The sequence below is a fragment of the Phoenix dactylifera genome, chromosome 4 (genome assembly GCF_051530095.1).
Source record: "Phoenix dactylifera cultivar Ajwa chromosome 4, Ajwa_hap1_PhDact_Kaust_v1.1, whole genome shotgun sequence".
NCBI classification, from domain to species: domain Eukaryota; kingdom Viridiplantae; phylum Streptophyta; class Magnoliopsida; order Arecales; family Arecaceae; genus Phoenix; species Phoenix dactylifera.
This window is the reverse complement of record NC_143193.1, coordinates 48,217,038-48,231,219: the sequence shown is the minus strand read 5'-3', so window position 1 is coordinate 48,231,219 and position 14,182 is coordinate 48,217,038. Positions and strand designations below refer to the sequence as shown.

Below are 14,182 nucleotides of genomic sequence, written 5' to 3'. Positions count from 1 at the left end.
ACCTGGAATGACATGAACTGTGAGTGATATTATTTCTCCGCAGGAGGTCCAGACAGCAACAAAATGACTAATAAATCAACCATACTAAAATCTTTTGAAAGAACGAGGAATTATGGGAGGATCCTTAACCTTTGATGAGGAATATGGCAGTGATAGAAATGCTGTTATCGTTCGGGGGATGGTGCAGCCTAATAAGCTGAATTATAATAAAGAGAAAGGGTGAGCATCCACTTCAAACTTGAACAAGTTATACGAAGGTAACCCTAATCTGACACCGGGGCGAGGAGAAAGTTTGAGATACATTATTTTCTGAAGAAATCAAACATTAGCAACAGTTTCAGAAAATAAACAGAGCTAGCTTCAGATTATATATTTGCATGCCTGAAAGCGATTTATATGTATACAAAGTACTGTAAAAATCATTAGTGATATATTTGCTAGCTTTCGAATAGTTTCAGATTATATATTTGCTTTCACCAAATATATACATATATATACTCTCCTTTGGGAGGAATACAGACTCTTCTTCAATATAATAAAGCATAAAGCTTTCATCTTTAAAAGAACAACAAATACAACTTGACAACCTGAACCAATGATTTGATCTGCACCAAAGGCTAGCTTTTGATTATTAAATAGGTTGACACAATAGAACCTCCCATGCATCCTTAACAATAGGATCCTAAACAAAACAACAATAATTGTGACAAAAAAAAAAAAGGCGATACAAAGATTTACAAGATTCAGATCTGAAAAAGTAGCCGGGCCAATGTCTGACCTTCAGGCATCTGCTTCCACATCCCTTCATTTCAGAGACAGAAAAGTAACACCTGAATTGTCTGGATCTTTGACGGCATGTTCGCGATGATCAACCTGAGGCATGCCCTACCAGAGTTTTTCTTCTTTTTTTAACCATGTGAAGCCCTACTTGCCTGACACCTGGTGCTTGTTTGCAAGTTGCCCTCATCCCTTGACAAGTTCTGCATCACAAGTGCAACTCAAAGTTTGTCATCCCAGTCACAGCGTGAGATGCTAAGTTTATTCTCCAATGCAATTTATAGTACACTGTACACTTACGGGAACGTCTGCAGTATTGACAAGAAAATTTCTAACACGAAAAGTGAGGTCTTCTAATTTGTGAACTCCTTCCTTTTTTGTTCAGATGTTCTGTAGACTATTCTTTGTTATGTAAAGAAGTGCTTTGGAAGGGTAATTCATAGGTGGGAACTAGTACAGAGGACGCCAGTGGATTGGCTGCACACTGCAAACTGAAGCAAATCATAAAGCAGTAGCAAGTGCATTAAGTCTGGTGCCCAACATCTTAATTTTATTTTCATATAGGACCTGCATGGTTGCATGTCACTAGCTGGGGGCATCTCCAGTTACGACAACCGGTTGCATTCTAGTGTTTGTTTTTATTTTAACAGGCCAATTACATGTAATTGGAGCTACATAATCTGCTCTCCCTCGTGTAACACTGAGGGTACTCGCCCAAGGCGGGTTCCATTAGTTTAGCTAGTAAGGTAAGTCAGTACAGTCTAGGATGATGAAAGGAAGTCGAAGGTTCGCCCATCCAATTTAAATCTTCCTGTGGCAGACCTTACTCTACCCCATCGGATACCCCACCAGACAACTAAGGAATCTATGTAGATGGGCTACATACATGGACAAATAGAAAGGTAACTCCCAGATGCCGCAAGCTTAAAGGTAAAAATAATGAAAGAGAAAATAAAAGCATAAGTTCATATATTATAGTAAGAAGGCTGGAGTAGACAGCATGAATCATCATAACCACAGCAACAAGCATAGAAGTTTATCTTACTTCATGGAAAAAAATGGAATTTATGCTGACTAAATCTACAATTTCTTAAAATACTTCCTCATGCTACAAGAAGTGAATAATCTTCTGGAAGGGTTTACACATCAAGGGTTCACATTGGGTTAATCAAGGGTTCACATAGGTATTTCAGTTGACTCTGGCCAAGAATGACTTATGCATTATGGACTAGGAGCTCAAAAATTCAAATTAGCTCTGTAGCCACAGGTGAGCAGCAACATGTTGGATTGAGCCTGGTAATTTTGATTGTATGGTAGAACTGATTATTCACAAGCAAATCACCAGAGAATATCATGAACTATAAGAACTATCATATTTTCATGACCAATTTATCCTTAACTACCATTACAGGATACTGGCTACATAAAAGCCTAGAATGTTGGCCATTGGTCAACTTAAACATGTGCAACTTAATTTCTATCTATCTCCCAAGAGAGGTGGTAATAGTCAGTAAGATACTGGTTAATCAAGGCTTGGTTGAAGTGATCAGCAAGGTTATTCAACTAATGGTTAAGAGAACAAAAGAAAAAGATTCTGTAAAGAAAAGTGGATGTATAGCTTGCTCAGGATTTGTCATGCTTTGATCTCCACTTTAAATTCTTCACTTCTCTCTCACATTATTTGGATGCCCAACCCTTGATCTCTTCTCCTTGGTTAATTTGTTTTCATTCCTTAAGGTACATGACTGACAAATGAACCCCTATAAATGGACTGGTCATTTGGGTATGGGCCCGTAAAAAGAAAATGGGCTGGTTATGCATTTATTCTTCTCAATCTGATTATATATAGGTCAGCATGATGAAGAGTTTCTTGACCAAACCTGACTGATTGCCACCCTTAAGAAGTAGAAGCTCCACGAAGACGGGGAAGTAATTAAGAAAAAAATGCAATGACTCACCAAGCTGTGATACTAAAAGAGACGAACCTCGCCAAGTTGCAATACAATAAGAGATTAACTAAAGCAGGATTGAATGATAAACAGTGGCGGCATCACATATTTACAACTCAAACAGTGGCGGCATCACATATCCACAACTCAATCAAAACGAGACAAATTATAAATGTGGTTTTTAATGAAAATTGAAAAAAGAACATTGAAAATGCCAACAACAAATACAAAAATACTGCATTCCATGAACTTCACAACTATAATGACTAAGATAAGAGTCAATCAGTGCTCATGCAGGTATGCAATGACATATGTTTGGCTATCATAAACCCGTGCACTGCTTTGACATGAATATACAATTCCACTGACAAGGCCACATTGCATCATACAAAATTGGTTTTCACATGTTTAAAGTACAATATATGACCAAAACAAATCAAAATGATTTTGTCTTGAATTAATGTTAGCATGATCTAATCTCTAATACACTCAAACATGCATGCTTGCATGTATATGTGTTTGTATGTATACGCATGGCATGCACATCCATACATGTGGGTATATTTATAAATTTTATATATGTGACTTCAACCACACTCCAAACAGGAGGATTAGAACCTGAATCCTGCCAATTAAATACAAATACTGACTCATCCAAATTAAAAATCCACAGTTCATCATGATTGTTATTATTTAAAATGCCTACAGAGCAAAATCGACATCATATGAAAGTAAAATTAGTGCTAAGATGCAAAAATAGATAATGAGCTATATAGAGTTACAAACTATGAATCGACATTACACAATTTATCATGGCATACGCATCTTAAACTACAAACAACAAAAACACAATCAGTCTGTGTACTTCTAAAACATAAATATAATTAATTCATTGCACTCTGCCATTAAACTTGTCCATTTTATAACAACTTAGTACATGATAAGACAACCTGAACAACTAATTAATACTTTTGTCCTAACTTTCTCTTGCTTGGTGCCTCTCTTCCGCCATCCACAACATCCTCTCTCTCCCTCTCCACCCCCTAACAGCACTACATAGCAAATAATCCGATAGGCAAGTTCTTAACAACCTCTCCTTGTCATCCCTCACACTCTTACCTCATTATTTTATCATTAATAAAATAGGAAAGGTTATCATAATTAAGAAAAGGAAAATGTATCATCATTCAAGAAATTGAAGAACGAGAAGTTTTCAATCAAGGTAAGGTTTGTGATACTTCTCTTGATTTTCCAACTTTTTTTTGTATTTATAGATTTGCTTTCATGTTTACCACTTGTTTCATTTTTACATTCAGAAAGTGGCTCTAAACCCAACAACAAGTGCATTTTAGTTGTCCAGGTTACTTTTTATTTCATTTTTTCAATCGATAATATCAACTTTATACATAGTTTATCATGAGTTTAAATTCTGTTTTGTATTTCAATTTTGTAAGTATATTGATTTTTTTATCTTATTACTTAATTTTATTTTTTAGATTGATATTTGCTCAATTCAGTTGATGTGTCCTGTATGAGTTTATCCATGTGCATTCCCATGCAAACTGATATAATTTTAATGAACAAGTAACTTGTCAACCAGCTCAGAATTAGATTAATTAAGAAAATAAACATTCATAAATAATAAGATTTTCTTTATATTTTTTTCAACAGGCATAGAAAATTTGGTTTTTCTTGTCTATATTTCTGATGACACAAAATGTGAGAGTGAAATAATGAAGCAAAGAATTATACAAAGATTTACCTTGAGATACATCAGCATCTTTACAAAAAGATGCCTGAAGATTTTGTGGTGAATTGAAATGTGACTCTGTCTAAACAACTGCCCTAAGAGCAACTTAATGTGAACACTGAAACTGCCTTAAAAATTGAGTTTCTTGATCTCATCTTAATCCCCATTTAGAATGATAATTTCCATTCTCTATGGCAAATTCAACTATGCATTCAAAAATGTGATTTATTGAAGTGACATTAAAAAGAGAACAGGGGGGAAAATAGTAACTTGAACAAATCATCAGCTTTGGGAGGAGATGGATAAGGCATCATTAAGGCTGGAAATGGGCTTGAGCCGGGTTGCCTTCGGGCCGGGCTTTGGGCTAGGCCCGAAAGAGTTCATGCCGGGTTTGAGCTTAAATGTAGAGCTCATTGATTTTTCAGGTTGTGCTCGGGTATGCCGTTGGCCCAGCCTAAGCCTGAGCCCGAACAAGGCCCAACTTAGAGCCCAAATGCAGGCCCGAACCCATTGGGTTAGCATGGCCCAATTTATTTTTTGGCCCTTGCCTTTGGGTTAGCATGGCCTAACATGTCCTTTGAAAGTAATCTTTGCATTTGTGAATGGGTTAATGTCATATATTAATATTACCATGTAGTTCTCCCTCCCTCTCTTACAAAAAAAATAAGGGTATCTGCATTTCTCAGAAGTGCAGCAAAGGAGTCTAATTAATCCTCAGGTGAAGAAGCCGAATGCTGACACAAATTACATATGCTAATGCTGAAGCATGTTTCCTTGCCAACAATGTCACCTCTGCCTTCTTTTTTATTCTTTTAGTAGTTGGAATCTTAACCAAATTGCCTGATCTCAAAGCAGTCACAGGTCATGGTAAATCTCTGGTTATGTGCAGTACCCACCCTATGTCTACTTGAAGTACAAAAAACATAGCTAGGAAGAGCTACCTGAAGTTCCGACTAGGCCAAAATGAGCCATGTTTCAAAAGCCTGATGCTAAGCTCAAAAATTGGGGATATATAGAAAAGCACGGTCCAACGCTTTTTTTGGCCCAAATGCGTAAATTTGGGCTAGGGCTCGGGCCGGACTTGGGCCGGGATGGACAGGATGTTATCAAGCTGGCCCAATTGGGCTTGGGTTGGGCTCGGGCCTGGGTTTTTGAAAGATTTTCGGGCATAGGCCCGGCCCGAAGCCCGGAAAAAAATTCGGGCCAGGCTCGGGTAGGGGTGTGACCCAGCCCGACCCAACCCATTTCCAGCTCTAGGCATCATACGTCCAAGTCACAAAAAAACCAGCAAACTTTATATGGTTATTAGTAATTTTTAAAATATTACAACATAGGTACATATCAAGTTTTGGTAGGGCAAATGGGGAGCGGCGATGGGGGTTCCCTTCCCATAGGGAATAAAGGTTATTTTAGGAATAAATGATAGTTTGGAAAGCATATAGCTGTTTTATCCAAATACTGGAAATAGCTTATACTTGCCTCCTGATTAATTACTTCACAGACTTAAAATTTTATGTTTTAATACATTACTCAGCCACAAAATTGATCCAGATTCTTAGAGAGCACCAGGAACACCAAATAGAAAATCAAACAAACAATACCTGGTTTTGTTGACCACAAGGACTTTTTTGCAGAAACAACTTCATCAAAAGCCTTTTGCAGAGCATCTTTTGCAGCCTTATAAGTCACCAAAGATGTTGCCCCTTCTGCTGCATGTTTTAGAACATCTAAGAAAAGATCGTTGCATCGCTGAGTAAAAATATTTTGAGCATTTCCCTGAATGTTGGCACAATTTTCATATAAAACAGTGCCACTCTTGGCATTCTGTGTCCACCTTTTCAAAATGAGACCTTCTGGAAGCTTACAAAGACCAACCGCCTGAAAAGCCCTCAATATATGTCTGCATATGATGCCTGAGAACTCAAACTTTTGGCAACTACATCTTGCTCTTGTTTCAGAAGAATCAAAGGTGACGTCATATGTCATACGGGCACCCTCTGCATTAAGAGCCACATGGTATCTGCAGACAGAACCATCCTGGAATTTTTCCACCGAATAACCCAAGGCCTGGACAAGCTCCTCCTGAAATATGGCAAATATGGTTTTTGTGTAGGTCTCTGATGCTTGCTTTTCTAATAATGATGAAGTTTTCAAAACAGGTCTAGTTATCATATTAGCAAAATCTGCCTGAACTTCCTTCTCATACTGTCCTGCAATGGCCTGATCAAACTTTGCAACAAATTCAAATAAGCTTGTCTTTGTTTCAAAATTTCTTTGAAAAAACTTGTTCATACTTTCAGATCTTTGAGTAGGAGACATTTCTGCGAAGAACTTATCCTTCAAGTATACTGTGGCCCACTGTTGGCGGACCTCATATAATGATTGAATCCATTCATTCTCCCTCAGATTATACTTAAGAAGGAATGCCTCCCATAATGACTCAAAGTCTTGAACCGTATCCGTCTCATCGATGCATTTCTTCATATCCTCTTTGAGAGAAGCTCGAGCTGCTTGTGTTGAACAGATATCAGGCAACTTCTCCTTGCATTTGCTCAAGATCCTCCACTTGCAAAAACGGTGATGGGTGCCATGGAATACCTTCATAACTGCTGCTGCTAAAACTTTGCAATGATCAGTAACGAATGAAACTGGAAGACGTCCACTCATAGCCACTAGAAATGTTTCAAACAGCCATATGTAAGAAGTTTCTGTCTCATCCAAGAGCACGGAACACCCAAACACAACAGGTTGCAAGTGACGATTTACCCCTGTAAACAGCACAAAGGGCATCATCAGCTTGTTTTTTTTATATGTTGTATCAAGAGCAACAACATCACCAAAGTAACTGTATGCCATCCGAGCCTTTGCATTGGCCCAGAAAACATTCTTTAACTTGTTAGTTTCATCAACTTCAATTGAATAAAAAAATGCAGGATTCTTTGTTTGCATCTTTCTAAAGTATTGCAAGAGGCTAAAGGCCTCGCCTCCTCCCCAGACAGCATTTTGTCTTTCCTCAGCACCAAAGCCTTCTCCAAACAGTGAGCTCATCTCAACAGGGAAGGCTAGCGGTGCCCTCTTCTTCTTGGGCTTCGATGCTCTAATATTGACAACAAATGCATGGTTGTGTTCAATAATGAGCTTAGTTACTGCCCATCTGTCCTTATCCTTCCGAACCACCTCTAACATTGCCTTGCAACCTTCCCTTATTGAAGCACGCTTCCGCCTCTCCTTGCCATCATTCTTCCTCTTCTCGTTCTTCAGGTAGAATCCTTCCTTGCAGCACACGAACCGCCTCATGATGATGGAGTCATCACGCCTCGAGGTCCTAAACCTATTGTTGCGGACTCGGAAGCCCACATGCTCAGCATAGTCAAAGTAGAACTTCCTTGCAGACTCGAGCGAATCAAATTCCATGCCAACGTAGGGCTCGCTCGGTTCCATTTGAAGTTCCAGTTTCCCCTGTACACCTCCATCAAAAGGGAACTCTGTCCCCATGAACTGGCAGCTCATTTCAACCACTGGATTTTCTACATCTCCTTCCTCCTCCTCCTCCTCCTCTTCTTTTTCACCGACATTATCTTCAAGTAAAACTGAATCACCAGCGTCAACTTCAATCGACTCGGGATTGAAGTCCAGGCCCAATGCCGCTCCAACCTCCATCAAAGTTACAATTTTTACGGCTATAACACACGCGAAACCTATAAATCCTTGAAGATTTCAATCTGATATCATGCTTTTTGCCAGAATTTCCCAAAACTTCTAGAGATACGCCAATTATATGCGGATTTTCATGCATGAGACCTAATAACCACATCAAAAAGCCTACAACAAAGAAGAAATACACAAGAAACGTACATCAGATCATGGAACGCGAGCATCTCACGCCGCCCATCAACAGTTGCCGTCTTGTCCCTATGCCGAAAATCTCCGTACTCGACTACAAGAAATGGCTCGAATCGCGGGCCCAAAACACTGTTCTTGAGCTCCCCAAGCCGAATAGGGAATCTAGTCACGGAGATAACCACAAACCCTACGCCACTAGCTGGTGCCCCGAACCCTCGACGCTGAGAGAGAAGTAAAACCCTAGAGAGGCCCCTTCTTTCCCAGGGAAAAACTTGGAGCCGTTCGTCACCTACGCCAGAGAGAGAGAGAGAGAGAGAGAGAGGGAGAGGGTGGGGAGGGCAGACGAAGCCGCCGTTTGATCCGGAATTGACCGTATTCTAACACCAATCATCTGATCTTGACCGAATGCTAATCTTACAGTTGCAGGCGTCATCTTATGATCGACGCTCCCGCATATTAAAAAATAAAAAAATGTATATCAAAGTGCCACGTAGGCACACGGAAGAATGCTTAAGAATTCTATGCGGAAGTAAAGCCGCATAAAAAGATATATACGGACATCCTCATACCGCGCACGCCGACACGCATACAAAAGAATGCATAAACGTTCTGTGCGGATGTAAATCCGCATAACATATATATCAGGAAATTGTCATAAATTGACCCATAGAATGACGTCACGCATAGGAATGAACGCATAAAGTTTCTGCGGAAGTAAACGCGCATAAAATATATATGCGGACGTCTTCATAATTTCACTGCGGTGCACCTGCATACAAGAGAATGCATAAACGTTCTATGTGGAAGTAAAGCCACATAGAACGATATATGCGGCCGTCCTCATAATTATCCCAAGGACGACAATGCACTTGCGTACGAAAGAATGTGTAATAGTTCTGCGGGAAAAATTAATCCGCATAAACAGACATATGAGGACATCCTCATATATTGCACTTACGGTGCACGTGCACACAAATAAATGCATAACAGTTCTCTGCGGAAGCAAATCCGCATAGAAAGATATCTGCTGACATCCTCATAAATTGCGCTGTCAGACAGCGACCTGCATACAAATGAACGCATAGATATTCTATGCGGAAGCAAATCCGCATAAAACAATATATACGGACATCCTCATAATTTTCCATTAAGAACGCACACAAATCGAATGAACGCATAAATATTCTGTGCGGCCGTAAATCCGCATAACAATATATATGCGGACGTCCTCATATGGGATCCACATCGGGGAAAACGAGACACTATCCAGTGCGATCAACGCCTCTGCCCCTTCGGCGCCACCGCGACCAGCCTAAACTCCGGCGGCCACCGCCGACCACCCCAGTCTTAGGCCAAACGCCACTACCAACTCCGCCGACTCCGATGTCGCCGGCGGCTTCTTTGTCGTCCCATTCCAGCGACCCCACCCCCACATCAAACGTTTCGAAGTGAGGGGTCGGGTCGTTTGACGGGGTGGCGACGCCGGCGAAGGGCGGGGTCGGAGTTAAGGACGGTGGGCTCATGGGGCTGCGTTCCAAACTTCCAACAAACAAAACGAGATGGATGGATAGCATGAAAAAGAAAAAAACAAACACTTTCCACTATATTTGAACCCTGCATCTTGGGAAAAACATCTCTCCATGAAGTCACTTGCTAAGATTATCTTGATTAGGAAATCAGAATCCAACATCTCCTCTTTCCAACTCACATGCCTCCAACAACTCTTCCAGGGAAATTTACAGTGTTGGATCCCGTTTAATTAAACCCTGATCCCGTTTAATTAGAACCCACATCTTGACAAGTGTCCCTTGAATTTCGTAAATCTTGATAATCACAAGGGCATTACGGTATTTTCACAGCAGTGAAGAGTTACCTTGATGGGAGGTGACTCTTCACGGGTGTAACCACCTGCAGCGTTTGGTCCCTGGAGAGGGCTATAAATAGCCTGTTAGACCCCTTCTCAAAACACGCATTAAGTGCTCTCTCTCCAGAAGATTACTCGCTAACCTTTGTTCAGATCACCGATGATCGAGACTGCGCACGCATTTCAAAGCCCAGAGCGCAATTAAAGATAGATTTAGCGAATCAAGGTATGATTTATAATTCATTAAGTTAATCAATTCCATCAATGGTATCAGAGCGGGTGGATTGAATTCCAAAATAAATTATGCCCGTTTGGTTCGCTAGACAGTAGTGCTTTGGACACTGATGTTATTTACCCATATGAAAGAATTTTTTCTGGGCGATGTGGGACTAAACTCTTCCCATCTTTCCCCTTCTTCCATTTTGGAACAAGAAAACAAGGAAGGGAGAGCCGCTGCCATGGCCGCCGCTGCGGCGGGTCTCGGTCGCGGCCCTCCCCGTCCCAACCGGTGGCCAATAGGGCCACCGTTCAGCAACCGCCGTCCCCGGCTGCCGCTGCGACCCGCCCCTCGGCGAGCCGGCATCGGCTGCAACCCGCCGTGGCCGCCATGGCCACCGCGGGCAAAGAAAGAAAAAAAAAAAAAAAATTTGGCCGCCATGGCCTGCGGCCCGCCGCTAAGCGGCCCCGGCCACTGCCAGCGGCGCCAGCCGCGCCACCCACGGCGCCCGCAGCACGGCCTCCGGCCGACGCCCCTGCGGCTCGCGACCGCGGGCTGCGGCCGCACCCTGCGGCCGAACCCCGCGGCCTCCGCGGCCGACCCCGGCCTCCGGCCCCGCCTTGTGGCCGCCCCGCGGCCTGCCGCCGCGCCTACGGCCGGCGGTGGCGGTTGCGCCGCCGTCGTTTAGGAGAGAAGGGGGTTGGCCCCCTTCTCCTCTTTTCGTTTGGGGAAGAAAATGAATAGTGTTGGATTAACGGGTTTCGGGTTTTCTAAACCCGCAACCCGAATCCGGTTAATTTAAAAAAAAAAAGGTGAAGGGATTAACAGGTTTCGGGTTATTGGGCTTCGCCCCGCAACCCGAAACCCGAATCCTTTTGGCTTAAATTGGGCCTTTTACAGTTAAACCCCTGCCAATATGTTATTCTGAAAAAGGGGCTTTTGAAATTTATATATGGTCCCCAGCCGAAAGTTGAATTATCAAAAGGGTCCTAAAATATTTTTATGTGGTCCCTTTGCTAAAGTTTCATTACAGAACAGTACTTAGACAATTATGTATTACTCCATGTAATAAATTTATTGCATAAATCAACAATTTATATGCTTTCTTATGATGATACATGATTGTTTAAATTATTCATATTTTTCATGATAAAAGGATGATATATGCATGAGACGAGCCAAAGCATCTTATGTAGGAAAAGACATATAAATGATTAAATTTTTGCATATTTGTGGTGACGAGCCAAAGCATCCCATAAATTTTAGAATGCTTTAGTTTAATTTAATCAATAAAGAGTCTTTTTATCATCATTTCATGAAATTGAATAGTTGCATCATATATAATGAATCGGCCCCAAAGGGAAATCATTATACAAAGTTAATGGTGGGATGAAATAATGTTATTAGTATGATATTTATGATGAAATCTTGTTGCCCAAAGGCCTTGAATTCTTCATTTTTATTGAACAATATCTAGTAAAATTTTATCCATTGAATAACGGTGTCTAAGAAAAGCTTGTCAAAAAGGCATACGTGCCTAAGAAAGGCTGGTACTTAAGTGAGCCTAGTGCTCCACCACCGATCTGGAGCTGATCTGGCTGTTATTCTTTGGATTTTTCAACTAGATATATAAAGTTCATTAAATATCATACTTAATACATTAGTTTTATCGTAAAGGGGTAAATCATGTAAAGTTAATTCTGATTTACTCACTAAATTGCTAATATGGGTTAGTGATTTAGATAAGGTTTTAGCGTAATTATAGCATGCATATTGATAGTAAGCATATGTTTTGCAGCTTTGTTTCCGACAGTTTTTTCACAATCTACATCATGCATCCCAATACTTAATGGTTCAAATTTCTCGGAATGGAAAGAAAGGCTGACATTTACTTTAGGGTGCATGGATATTGATCTGGCACTTCGTGAGGACATGCCACCTGTCCCCACGGAGGAAACTACGCCAGAGGAGAAAAAGTTGTATGAGAGGTGGGAGCGGTCAAACCGCTTAAGTCTTTTACTCATACAAAATCATATCTCCAGAAAGATAAGGGGCTCAATTCCAGATTGCAAAACTGCAAGAGAATTCTTAACAGCAGTAGAAGAGCAATTTGTGAGTTCAAAGAAAGCCCTAGCCAGCACCTTAATATCAAGGTTTGCTTCCTTAAAGTATAATGATAATGGTGGCATACGCGAGCATATTATGGAATTACGTGACATCGCTGCCCAATTAAAATCATTGGAAGTAGACATGTCAGAAACTTTTCTTGTACACTTTGTCCTTAATTCTCTGCCTATGGAGTATGCACCATTTAAGATCTCATACAACACACATACAGAAAAATGGACTATGAATCAACTTCTAGCCATGTGTGTTGATGAGGAGCAGAGAATAAAACAAGAGAGGCAAGAGAGTGTTTATCTCACCTCTCATAAGGGAAAAGGACATAAAGAGGTCGGCAGTACCAGTCATCATATTCCTGTTAAGAAGAAGAAAATGAAAATGTCAGCCAAAGTGACTGACAAAAGGCAAATAAAGTGCTTCTTCTGTAAGAAACAAGGACATTTGAAAAAGGACTGCATCAAGTACAAGAAATGGCTCGAAAAGAAAGGTACTTTTCTTTCCTCAGTGTGTTATGAATCAAATTTTATTGATGTACCTCATAACACATGGTGGATTGACTCTGGTGCTACTATCCATATATGTAAAACTTTGCAGGGATTGTTGAACAAAAGAATTCCAACGGAAAGTGAGCGAAGCATCATAATGGGAAATAAGATGCGTTCACATGTGGAAGCTGTTGGAACGTTCAAATTGACCTTAAAGACTGGCCATATTTTGTATCTAGAAAATACCTTCTATGTACCTGGATTTTCAAGAAACTTGATATCTGTTTCTAAACTTACTTCCTTTGGATATACCGTTTCATTTGGACGGTCTTTTGTAAACCTTTCTTTGAATAATATTGTTGTTGGTAATTGCTTGTTAGAGGATGGTTTATTCAAATTAGACCTTGATACATCCTTTGAGCTATCCCTTTTATCCCTGCAAAATAAAGATCATTATGGATTAAAACGTAGCCTAATAAATGAAAATTCCTCTATGTTATGGCACCGAAGATTAGGCCATATCTCCATAAAAGGAATCAAGAGATTAGTAAATGATGGAATTTTACCAACTCTTGACTATGGTGATTTTGAAACTTGTTTAGACTGCATCAAGGGAAAGCAGACTAACAAGTTTAAGAAAGGTGCCATTAGAAGTACAAATTTATTGGATCTCATACATACAGATATATGTGGGCCCTTTTCGACCCCATGTTTTACTGGTCATAAGTATTTTATCACCTTTATTGATGATTACTCACGCTATGGGTATCTCTACTTGTTGTATGACAAGGCTGAGGCATTAAATGCCTTTAAGCTTTTCAAAACAGAGGTAGAGTTACAACTTGATAAAAAGATTAAAGTTGTGAGATCAGATAGAGGTGGTGAATACTACGGTAGGTATACTGAAACTGGACAACATTTAGGTCCATTTGCTCGATTTCTTCAAGAGCAAGGTATAGTTGCACAATATACTATGCCTGGTACTCCTGATCAAAATGGAGTTGCGGAAAGAAGAAACCGAACATTAATGGAGATGGTAAGAAGTATGATTAGTCACTCAACTCTCCCAATTTCTCTGTGGGGTGATGCCTTAAAAACCGCTGCGTATATTCTAAACAGGGTTCCTACTAAAGCTGTCTCAAAAACACCCTATGAAGTTTGGACAGGTAGGAA

At 40.5% G+C, this 14,182-nt stretch overlaps 1 protein-coding gene across 3 annotated transcripts; it reads right to left on the bottom strand.

Annotated features, from left to right (window-relative positions):
- Window positions 1-599: 599 nt before the first annotated feature.
- On the bottom strand, window positions 600-8,722 carry LOC120113056 (protein FAR1-RELATED SEQUENCE 5-like). Of its 3 annotated transcripts, none has more exons than XR_015977296.2 (3): window positions 6,078-8,669; window positions 1,078-1,261; window positions 600-980 (listed from the first exon to the last, which is right to left on the bottom strand). XR_015977296.2 is itself a non-coding variant. In XM_039133627.3 (2 exons), the coding sequence occupies exons 1-2, from the start codon at window positions 8,134-8,136 to the stop codon at window positions 964-966; spliced, it is 2,076 nt and encodes a 691-aa protein (XP_038989555.3). In that variant the 5' UTR covers window positions 8,137-8,722; the 3' UTR covers window positions 600-963. The 3 variants fall into 3 exon arrangements, 1 of the variants encoding a protein (XP_038989555.3); XR_005514833.3 differs by lacking the exon at window positions 1,078-1,261 and having other exon boundaries at window positions 600-682; window positions 779-980; XM_039133627.3 differs by lacking the exon at window positions 1,078-1,261 and having other exon boundaries at window positions 6,078-8,722.
- Window positions 8,723-14,182: the final 5,460 nt, after the last annotated feature.